The sequence below is a fragment of the Penicillium brevicompactum genome (assembly GCF_028827555.1).
Source record: "Penicillium brevicompactum strain IBT 35665 chromosome Unknown utg000003l_segment0_segment0, whole genome shotgun sequence".
NCBI classification, from domain to species: Eukaryota; Fungi; Ascomycota; class Eurotiomycetes; order Eurotiales; family Aspergillaceae; genus Penicillium; species Penicillium brevicompactum.
This window is the reverse complement of record NW_026623206.1, coordinates 4,114,150-4,126,188: the sequence shown is the minus strand read 5'-3', so window position 1 is coordinate 4,126,188 and position 12,039 is coordinate 4,114,150. Positions and strand designations below refer to the sequence as shown.

Sequence of the window (12,039 nt, the reverse complement as noted above, 5' to 3'; positions counted from 1 at the left end):
TTCGCGCTCGTGTTCTTTCCAATAAAGTCGCGGCGACACAGGGACATTGGCTATTCGAGGTCAGTCAGTTGTTCTAGTGTGTTGTACTGATTGCTCGTGCCTTCGCGAAGATACTGGTCCACTTCGTCATACTCTACTCCTTCATGGAAAATCGCTGCACCAGGTGGCTCGAGTAGCCGATCAAGCTCTGTGCTATGCGAATTGGAAGATCGCTGGACCGTACGGAATAGCAACTCGGGGTTCTGCTGCTGATACTGTGTGAAAGATGCTCTCAAATATTCACAGTACCTTTTTGACGTATCTTCATGGCAAGTTGAGTACTCTCGATCATCAAAAGCACTCAGTTTATACTGAGGGGCAAGTAATGTTCCAGTGCCATAGAGAAAACCGTGGTCGCGGTAGGTTTTTTCGTAGTACTCTTTCAGCTTCTGCCTCGCCACAAGCAACGCGCCATACATGTCTTTCTTCCAGGGTGTTGTCTTTCTCTTCAATCTTCGATTCGACCGTTCGATATGCTCCAGTAGTTTCCTATACACAAGGAACACACTATGGATTGTGACGTCTCTGGTCTTCATCAGAGCCATGGTGAACTGAAAAAACGGTTTGGTCAAATGAACGAGGTAGTCAATTTGCCTCCATTCAACGTCGGTAACCTTGAGCTGCGAGTATTCATGATCGCAGCAGTATTTGTCGATTACATTTCTCAGCCGGCGTGCTCGGCGAAGCATCAAAAAAGTTGAATTCCAGCGTGTCTGAACGTCATGTAACGGAAAAAGCCGAGTACCACCTGATTGGAGGCATAAAAAAGCATCACGCCGTTGTGGGCTTGCGTTGACAAAGATCGCAAAGGATCGAATCTAATGCTGTCAGTGCTCTGAGTATATTGAAAAAGTGAATATCTTGGCTCACCTTTGTCAGTGTATGAGCCACGTCTCCATAGTTGATCGAATCCTTCAACCCGTGGGCTTGGGTGTCGGACCAAAAGGCTCTGACTTCTTTATTCTTAGGTGCTGCCCTGATATGTCCCAGTAGCTGTTTCAGGCAAAGCTGGATCACATGAGCCATGCAGGGAACCCGGACTATTGATTCCCTGGAGCTAATAGCTCCGATAGAGAGCAGTCTCTCTTGCAAGGCGCGTATCATGGTGTCGTTGTTGGTAGCGTTGTCTGTAGTAACGCTAAAAATACGATCGAGAAGTTTTCGTTCCTCCAGTAACCGGTGCAAAACATCACTAAGGTTGTTGCCTGTATGAGGACCGTGCAACGGCTCAAAGCCGAGGAGCATTTCCCTATAGTTCCAATCTTTGTCGATGAAATAAACCGTGATTGCCATGAATGCCTGCTGAAATGGACTGGTCCAACAATCTAAAGCGAGGGAAACCTTGGCATCTTCAGGCAGATCTTGTAACTGTAACTCTTGCTGGCAATTGACTGCATCCCGGAGCCGCCTCCGCAGGGTCTTCGCTGACGGAAGTTCCAATTCTCCGGGACCAGAATATAAAAGGCTGAGTAGCCTCTGAAACACCGGGTTCTCCACCGTCTGGAAAGGCAAACGAAGACACGTAATTGTCTTCAATATCTGCTCCTCGATTTGAAATGTTGTCACTCTGTGGACACTGGGTGAGTCTCTCGTGAAATGGTTCTGCAAAGAATCCGAAATCAATGACTGATTAAATCCCTTTTTCTTCCCTTTACGACAAGTATTAGACTTTTTGTGTCTACTCATGGCGCTTGTCCCATTCCCTTTATACTGTGGATGATCAAGCACAGTGAGACAAGCCTGGCAGATGACTCGAGGACGCCCAGAATCAATATCAGCCACCTGGTCAAAGTGTTTCCACACATCAGCGTGACGCGATCCGGTGGACCATTTGATCTGGGATTGGCCTTCTCCGTTCAGCTTTTGGCCGTATTCTGTTTCCTTCCACCATTCAAGAAACTCTGTCTCTAGATGCGACTCGTACGCAATCCATTTCTTTCTGTGCTGAGGTCCCACACGTCGGAGTGTCGCTGGAGGTCTTCGAGTAGTTATGTCGTACGTTTTGCGGGGTCCTGTCAAAGGCTGCGGTCCATCTTAGTATACAAGTAGGTAGCGCCGCAACACTCAGAGGCTAGTGGAAAGGACCATTTTCTTACGGGGGATTGAATGTCAGAATCCAAGAAGCCGTCAGATGACGGCTCAATGGAGAGCAGTGGACTGAAAGGCCGATGTATTGATCGCGATGATGAGGAAGAAGACGCCATACTGAAGTAAAAGGCCACTGGTATTGGAAGAAGGGGGGATTTTTTTCATCTTGAGTACTTGATTGTGGATTTTGTTCCAGTCGCGTCGTGCGTTTGGATCTATCTATTCCTGAGTCGCGTAAAACCCGCGGGTACCCAAAACCCAACCCAACCCAACCCGCCCGGAGATGAATACGACTTTGGGAGGACACTGAGAAGGTCCAAAACACTGATTTTAAATGATCGAACTAAGGATAATATTTTTGAGCTCACTCGAAAGATTCTCAATTGATGAATTTACATAAAATCATCAATGTGGCCTGTAATCCCTTCAGATGTGTAAAGCAGGGCGATGGGGGCAGTGATCTACATTTAGAGAATATATATTTCCAGGTCGATGGCGTTCATAGTTTCAGTGTAATATCCACTCAAAAGCGTTACAGAAATAAATGACCAAAATTACACCAGATGACTAATCAAGTTTATCCACGATTTATGCATGTTTTTGGGTATTTTGGGCAACCCGCGGGTACCCGCCAAGAGCCCATGGGCGGGTTCATCAAGGCCAAAACCCGCGGTGGGTTGCCCATGGGCGGGTAAGGAAATTGAAAACCCAACCCAAACCCGCGTTTGGCGAGGTCTAGCCATTGCACGGACTTGGAGATATTCATGCGTATTTAGATCCTATAGCAAAATAAACGAATTCCTCTATGTTGATTCAGCATTTAATGTTTCGAAAATCAGGAATCAGTGAGAATGAAACATTTTACGACAGTAAAAACCTTCTTCTCTTCTACCGACAATTTGACCTCTTGGTAAGCATTTTGCTGTACCTAGGATTATCCTACTCGAAAAGGACTTAAGTAATAATGTGGTGAATTTGGTAGATACGCAGGTGTATTTACCCAGAATACCTTGATATCTTACGATATCAATATCAGATCTACCTCACTTCGGAAGGGCATATCATTATATGCCATCATGTCCTACAAAATTGCCAATTTCATAGGTTCTTTTCCAGTTTGGGAGTCTGATATGACCATTCTGGAACCCATACATAATTGGTCACTGAACTGTATCACATGATCATGGCACCCGTCAATGAAAGTCGTCCGCCGGAGATCGGTAAACGTCATCCCCACAAGATAGCCCCCAACTGCACCTCCGACAACATCTTTCCAATCGTTATGGCTAATCACTCGTTGGTATCCGTGGTGGCCATACTTCTGGCAATCATCGCAATCTATTACCAGAAGTATTCGAGTACTTTTTATTTAAGTCACGACCCTAAGGTAGTGGACTCCGCACGAGACATCACTTATCTTGGCAGTCTATCCCCTGCTGGAATTGAACATTTCCAGAACATCTTCTACGCAGAGGAACCCACGGGGCTGCGACGTTTCGCAGCGCCGGTTCCAATGAGACCAGCGAATGGGTCAGTCATTGATACCACCAGGGCTGGTGCCTGGTGCCCGCAAGGAATGGGGGACATACTTCCGTTCACGAGTAGTGTGACCAATATTAGCGAAAACTGTCTGAGCTTGAGAATTGCGAGACTAGCACGTACGCAGAAAGATGCGAAGCTTCCGGTCGCGGTTTGGATCCATGGGGGTAAGTCCACCGTTTGTGAGCGCGTTGACTGCTGAAGGCCCTAATGAGTGCACAGGTGGCCATGCTTTGGGCTCTGCGTCCGATGTTCTCTACGAGCCTGACGGCTTGGTAAAGCTGGCTGCTGCTGATGGGTTGCCTCTGGTATACGTGGGCATAAATTACCGCCTGGGCTGTACGTCATTCACAAGGGTCCATGGAATTGTGCGCACAGGCTGTGGACTACTTACTAATTCCAGTTTAGTATTTGGCTTTGCAACTGGCGAAGCATTTATTGAGAGGAAAGACACAAATGCAGGGCTTCGGGATCAGCGTGCTGCTTTGGAGTGTATGTATCTCGGAGCTCTTCGATCTCACCACGAAACGCTGAAACATCGAGGAACCAGGGGTTCGTGATAACATTGAGTCATTTGGCGGTGACCCTAACAGAGGTATACTCAACTATCGTGTCCTGGATTCAAGAACCAATTTGCTGATAGCCTATGGTGTAGTGACTGTTATCGGCCAAAGCGTAGGGGCTAGTGACATTGGTCTGCAGCTAACTGCCTTCGACGGCCATCAAGCTGTTCCATTTCAGCAAGCGGTGTAGGTAGGCAAAGGCCTGAAACTGTCCAATGCTGATCCGCGGCCTTAGAATGATGTCTGGTGGTCCAGGGCTGAACTTCAACAGCCAGCCAGACCTGGTTGCGAGTCACACGGCTGCCATTGCACAACAAGTAGGATGCGGCGGTGGCAAAGATTCGCAGACACTGAAATGTCTTCAGAGTGTTCCATTTGAACAACTGACCAATCTATCCGTGGCTGCATCTCGGGCAGCCCGTCCACCTTTCGGCGAAGCGTATTTCTACCCAACGATCGACGATGACTTCATTCAAGATAGGCCCTCGGAGTTGACACGTGCAGCAAAGTTTGCCAAGGAAGTACCTATTATAGCCTCCTGGGTGTCAAATGATGGCGCCTGGTACGCACTGCCGTCAATTACAACGGACGACGAAGTTCTGGCGAGTTTTGGACTATGGCTGCACAAGATTTCTGGATCCACGAAAGAGAAACTCCTACAACTGTATCCTCTGGAGGACTTTGAACACATGATCAAATCAGAGCACGAGGGACGACTTTCTCCGCAGTACTATCGCGCTGCACAGCTGAACCGCGACATCTGGTTCACCTGCCCTGTCCTTGACTTTACGTGGCAGTACGTCAAAAATGGGGGCGTGAAAGCCTCCCAGGTGCGGCTATATGAATTCAACGAAACCAGATACATGCCAGTCTTCGATTCCATGGGTGTATCGATGTGGGGTGTCGCTCACCTCAGCGATATCCCCTACCTATTCTACAACGACCACCTAGGGGCTGGGGCAGATAACTCGGACGCACAGCTTGCGTTGGCTAGATATTTCAGCCGGAAGATTAATCGGTTCGTGCACGGAACTCCTGGAGGGGCGGACGATAGGTTTCACTCATGGCCGCCTGCCTTCTCGAAAGACTTTTCAAAAGCCTCAACGGGGGACGTACCTAGTCATATCTCAGTGCAGCTTTTTGGTGGCCCTCATAGCTCGGAGTCCATTACATGTAGCGAAGGATCTGGGGCCGACATGGGCATCATCACCGACGCAGAGAATGCGCTTCATTGGGAAAAGTTGTTCAGTCGGTGTGCTTTTCTCAATGGAGAGCAATTTAGAGAAGAAGCAGGGGTGTGAATGAAAGTCCCCATTGAGGTCTCTCTGATAACAATGGTGCCGTGCAAACTACCTACTGAAGTGGGAAGAGCGCGCTGGCGGTCTGACATCGCAGACAAGACGACAGGGGTGTTCAGTGCTCGGCGGGGATCATGGGGAGAGAAGCAGGCCGACTGTACGACCAAAGTAGGAAAATATGCTGTTTCTCAGGTATGTGTAGGATGCTTGATTTCTACACTGTACGATCGAGAGCTAAAACTGCCATTCTGGACACTGTGGCGCACCTGAGGATGTGGCGCGGTTTCCCCATTACACTACTTACTCGCGCTACTCCCGCAACCTAAGTAAACATCGGACATATATCAGTCAGTTCGTAATGAAGCTCTCACAATCACGTCACATTCCTCTCATGGGTGTGCTTCTACTTAATGGCGTTTTTGATGTAACCTAGTTATAAAATACATGGACGAGGTGTAGAAATGGCAAAATCTTCTCGTGCCAGGGCAAAAAAAAAATATTTCACGGAGTTTCCAAGCCACTTAGTAAGAGCTAACGTTGAGCGAATTGGACCCAAGAGGACCGATCTTGGGCAAGTTGAGACAAGGATTTCAGGGAGATCGCCATGAATTGAGGGATTTAATCGCTATATTTACTTTTATATTATTACGCACACGCTAACTGGTTGTCATTAGGTTAAATGGAATCGGGTATACTGTCCGCCGTAGTCCCGCAGACTATCAGGTCTCAACGATCTGTCTCTCAACTGTACTGTTGCCTCACAGGCCTTACTACAGACCAAGTATCTTGAGGGTATCGAGGAACAATACCAGGTAGGGCGTCGAATAAATCTATACCAGGATATTGGTCGATTCGTAATGGTTGTCAAGTTATAATCAAGTAATCGAGTCTCTAAAGTTCCAAAAGTAATTATAAGTAACATATATAGATTGAAGATAAAGAATTAAACTAGATATATAAATAAGTATCCTTATATATCCAAACTTCTTCTTTCCTCTCGTAGGATAGATCCTATACTAGGATAAGTCCTATCCTACGATAAGATATGTCATATATAGTTCTAGACTACTCCCACGAACTACAGTACCTTACGTTAGATCCTATCGTAGGATATATTTAGTCACGTATACTAACAAGACGTTCCTACAATAGAACCCACCTTGCAACATAATACTTCCCACAACAAATCTAGTCGCAGGAACCGTGACATCGCAGAAATCTGCCGATCCTATGATGTCAAATACGTTCCACTAATCTTCCCGTTATTCCATATCGGAAAGGTACGACGAGAAGACCACGACTTTCTGATATTAGTCCACGTAACTATGGCTGACATAAAACTGATTGGCGCTCGATGGCCCATTATCAGGTTGCGTTCCCCGCAACTGATTGGTGACTGCATGTCCGTAACATATATTTGTCAACATTTATCTACTTTTTTATATACCTTTGTTATGAAATACGTATTCTAGACACCAAGTCGAGCCAATGATTTGGAATTTTGGAGGTGGATATAAAATGGTATTTCAGAATATATAGAACAAGTAACGAGTATGTACGTAACGAGTATATACGTAAGGTTTTGGATAAAGATCTATTAATAGCTTCAAGCAACATCTTGATCTGTAAATTTGCTCCCACGAAGGAGCAACACGAGTGAGCTTTTAGCTAGTCGATTTTAAGAACACATACTAAGGACCACTATTTTGTATGCTTGAATAATCTAAATACAAAATCAAACTCGCAGGTCTGTAGACTTCCGCACGACCCGGAAATGGGTCGAAGGTCCCGACCCAGCATCGGACCTAAGTTGGGTCCGGTGTCAAACCTTCCAACCCGGGCCCGCACTGGACTCTTTTTTTAGATTATATATTAATATCTATTTATTATATACCCACTTTTTTTAGCGAGGTAATAACCAGCTGTTTCTGGATGATCATTACATATTTAACTCATAAGGGAAGTAGACAACAGGTAAAAGTCGAATATCTTTGTCTTACCAGAACCGCCACAAGCGATACCTTCAATAATCCATTCACTTTGATAAAGAAAGACCTTCAATATCAGTTTCAAACAGATTGTGATATTTGAGCTATTGTAGAAGGTCATAAAAATACAAGATTTTTCATTCACTAGTACAGTAGAAATCGAAAGCAGATTGCCCCTCAAACACTCCTTTCTTTCTTTCCCGGCGCCCCACTAAGATCGCGCTAAACTGAATCGGGCTGGGGAAGTCCCAATACCTTTTTGTACTTTACAACGTAAATGTGTTTTTTTTTTCTTTTTTTCTGTGTGCTTCAAATTTTTATCAAAAAAAATTTCAGAGCTATTACAGAAAATAGACTGGAACTGGGCGGTGTATGAGCTTGAGGATTCAGCAAGGTAGAAAGGAAAGTCGACTTGTTGTGATAATGATTTTCCCGTGGAGATTCTGATAATCTGATTTCTTCGGGGATTCAAACAGTATTTTTAGCTCATCTTTGGAAGTAGTGACCGATGAAATACCCCTAATAACAGAATCTTCCACCTTCGACTGGACGCTTATTGGCGGCTGTAGTAGCTCACAGAAGCAGCTAATACATACTCCAAGGAGCTCATGTATAAGCCAAAATATAAATTGATGGGGCCCTATTTTACTCCCTCAAATCAAATACAAATTTTTGCTCCCAGGAGCCCCGAAACTTAATGTTTATCCTCTGCTGGCATTTCAAACCCGAAAAAACCCCCTTTACCATATTGGCATAGGGACATGAGACAAAGGCGTTCCATCTATAGATTGAGAACATATTGATGTGGGGTGCTAGTAAGAGCGGGCAACCCAAGAAGCCTAGACTTGCCTGCTGCGGAGACCCATTACTCCCAGTCTTGGAATCTACTGTACAGTAGTAGTAGTAGTAGTAGTTTCATTTACACTGACCCCTCGCAAAGCGATATGCAGTATACAGCGACTATATGTATCCATGTATGTACATGTAAAGTGTGCCACTTCCTGGAACGAACTTGGAGCCTCGCCAAGGCCTTTCGTGGCCTAATTGCCGTTAACATTGTCAAGCTGCCCTCGTGGCGCGCGACTGCGGAATCTTTGTGATGCCTCCGCGAAGTCCAATACAGCATCCACCGTCTTGGCTCGCGAGGCATGATATATCTGACCTCTCCTTTCTTCTTGAGAACCCCCTAGCAAGCTCGACACGTTATTAAACGCGTCGCCGACTTTCTCCCGTAATTCCTGCCGCAACTCCCTACTGTACAGTAGTTTTCAAAATCAGCTATACCACCGTACTTTCTCTTCTTGATTATCGGAAAAATAATTCCGAAGCATACTAACCCTTTTGAGTCGCCGCCCCAAATCATAGCAGAACGGCCATCGTAATTTTATGTATTGTCATCTATGCGTCATTGTCTCAGTATAGTAATATGACATGGAACAATCTGAAAATGGAACAGTAAAAAATAAGCTTGGAGGGAGCTCTGACCGCTCTCAAACCAGACATCAGTCAACTTCCATTGATTAAATATCTTTAATTGTCTTATAGTCTGGCGATCTGGCAATCTGGAAACGTTGCTAGCTAGTTCCCTCTCCCGTCAGCCATACGTTGCCTGTTTTCTCTCATTCTTTCTTTACCTGAGCAATTGTAGTAAGTCTTCCAGACTTGCATTTTCGGGGTCAGGAATGTAGTCGGACATGTCGATATCCGCCCTCAATGTGCCAACGGACGGTTCAATTAGATCGAAACTTTCAGTATACTCCGAGTGGTTGTCATGGCCACCGTTATTCCGATCGTACCCAAAGACCCCCGAACCAGCAAATTGAGAGTCAGAGACGTTGAGCTTGCTTCGACCCTGTCGATGGGTCTCATCATCGGGTACGTCCTGATGGGGCGTCCCAGATGGATCGTTCGCAGCGGCCAAATCACCCTGGTCGAAACACCTCGACTCTATACGTCGAACGCAGCTGTCGCATATTTCAAACGCCCGATGAGCGGAATCGTCCGTTCTTCCAAGATGGCACAGCCATGCCAAGCCTTTCTTGGTCGCGATACGAACAGCTTCATGATCGGCGGCTTCGGGACGCTCCATAAATTGTTCGCTACTCCAGTCGCTGGTTGAAATTGGGCTTTTCTGCATTTGCGATGAGCAGCCAAAGGAAAACTGAATAAGCAAGATAGTGATGGCTTGAACCAGAAAATGAAGAACGTTCCACCAAGGAGCAGAGCAAAGCCATTCTGAGACTGGTTCATTTGGGAAAATTTCAAGAATCGCAAAAGCCGATTGTAAGCAGGTTTTTTCAATATCTCTCCTCTGGCGAGAAAGACGACTCGTATCAGCGCTCTTGCCATCCTTTTTTCTTGTGAGACACGGCCTGTTGAGAATGATGCGAGAGCTGTAGTAATGCATAGCTAGAGAAATTCTAAAGGAATCCATGATGGGAAGGTTCGGGCTAGTGTCGAGTACCTCGAAGCTGAGACTATCCGGTAGACCAGAACGCCACTCGACCATCATGCTGTTGTAAAGATGGATACGTCTCTCGATGTCATCCAGTCCTCGCTTCACGGCATCGGTGCTGTAGACTTTGGTTGACGCGGTGTGCGATATAACAATCAAATCAGCGAGATAGAAGAAGTAGAGCTCGTTGGTCGCGTGCATTTCCTTAGTAACAGCTCGCTGAGCTTTGAGCTGCTCGAATTTCTGGTTCATTGTCCATTGCATAGGCGGGTTCTCAGAGGGCCGGTCTAGACGGGCGTTTGATGACTTATTGGTAAAAGGACTCATGTCTCCCGAGGCGAGAGGCGGGGGTGCTGAGAAGAAGCTGTTTCCTAAACCGGAGGCCCGCCCAGTCATAACAGAGAGAAGATTCTCTAGGATGAAAATAGACCACCAAAGCTTGTGCCGAGCTTCGAGAGCTTGCGCGTCTAACTTGTTATGTGAGGCTCGTAAGTGCAGACCCAGAGAGATGCTGGAGCGTGCCGCGGTGCCAATCATTTTCCACGCCCTACGGTCCGTCAGATGACTAATCCTGGTGTTCTGGTATATCTGTCAGCGTGCGACTCACCTGTTGACATGAGACGAGGTTAAAAGATAGAACGCCGCAAGTGTTTCAACCTGTACTTGCTGCAGGTCTTCATGGTCTTCTATCAAACTTTCAGATATGTTCAAAGTTTGTGCTCGAGAGAAGAATTGGTGACCCATGTCTGGAATATCTCGACCAGAAATCTGACAAAGCCTGTTGCTAATAGCGAAGATCAGGTTCAGCACAGCTAGCCATTTTCTTCCCGGATTTTTTGACCATTCGGAATAGAGTAAATTAAACTGGTCGATAAAAAGGTCCTGGCGAATTATAGGCAGAGACGGCTGGACACTGTCAAAATATAACCCCAGCAGCAATTGTGCCAGTGCTTTCGATGGCAGCTCATAGGAATTATTGACTTCGGAACCAGGATACTCGGCTGATTCGATATGATAATTGAAGGAAGCCATGGGAACAGACTCCGGGGGTGATAAGCTGCGTCTACCTTCCAATGCCTTTTCGTTGCCAGATCGATTACTAGCTTCTGTTTCCAGACCGCGCATCCAGGCAACCTCAGAGCTTTGACCTAGGTATCCGGTCGCTCTACTCTGTTTGCTCCTGTTTATGTCCTCATCTAGAACGTCGAGGTTGTCCAGTGAGCCAGCTGAAGAGGGCGAGGCGGCATTTGACGATATAGTTACACCTTCCTGTGGCGTAACCCTTTGAGACGAATGTCGCTATACTGCAAGTCAGTGTGAATGAACTGTAATTGTACCCTGAAACAAACCAATGCTTGCCCGATTTTCTTCGCCAAAGGAAGTTCAACTTCGTGAATTACCTCTCGAAGTAGTCCTTCATAAAGGTTCGCTTTCTGCTTTACACGCTCCAATTCTTTTTTATCCCTGTCTCTTTTCGGCTCAGAGTAAATGCAGAGTAACTCCTTGATGTCAGCACACTGGCCGCATTTCGGCCTACTGCCATCACATTTCCATTTGCGTATTCGGCACTGATCACAGGCGCGAGCTGTACGGCCAAATTTTCGACCTGCCTGTGGATCTGCCAAGCGGGGAATGGGAAGGCGATTGGACATCATTTGGCCATTGGAAAAATCAGATATTTTGTGTGTGTAGTGGCGTATACTCAGACTGAGCGTTGCGAAAGGTTTATACGGTCTCCTTCGCCGTCACTGAATTTACCAACCAAACCAGCCCGTAAGACTCACGTGGGCTTACGTCATAATTCGCCACCCCTCTTGTATAGTGCGGCACGTTGACTGCAGCTATATGCCATGAATTCGTTACTCTAGGCATGGCGACAAATCGGTCGGTAGGGGTAATTTCAGATACAGTAGATGATCCTAGAATGATATAAATCTTTGTTTGTCGAAAAAATGTTGGGTATTGCATACGAAGAATATCTATCTTCAACTGTGCCACTAGTCCTTTCCGTCATTTCGAGTTTAGCACGCGTAGATACTTCTGAATTGCCGCGGGCTTACGAAAACAAT

The 12,039-nt window shown here is 46.3% G+C and overlaps 2 protein-coding genes across 2 annotated transcripts; one reads left to right on the top strand and one right to left on the bottom strand.

The window, feature by feature from the left end:
* Positions 1-3,310: 3,310 nt before the first annotated feature.
* Positions 3,311-5,530, top strand: N7506_005379 (uncharacterized protein; the record flags this gene model as incomplete). The annotated part of the gene is made up of 6 exons (XM_056954673.1): positions 3,311-3,833; positions 3,889-4,005; positions 4,075-4,158; positions 4,217-4,261; positions 4,322-4,415; positions 4,465-5,530. 6 exons carry the CDS (start codon positions 3,311-3,313, stop codon positions 5,528-5,530), a joined length of 1,929 nt encoding a protein of 642 aa, XP_056813562.1.
* A 3,615-nt stretch (positions 5,531-9,145) lies between these two features.
* On the bottom strand, positions 9,146-11,625 carry N7506_005378 (uncharacterized protein; the record flags this gene model as incomplete). Its single annotated transcript, XM_056954672.1, has 3 exons — positions 9,146-10,517; positions 10,578-11,269; positions 11,320-11,625. 3 exons carry the CDS (start codon positions 11,623-11,625, stop codon positions 9,146-9,148), a joined length of 2,370 nt encoding a protein of 789 aa, XP_056813561.1.
* Between the last annotated feature and the right edge of the window lie 414 nt (positions 11,626-12,039).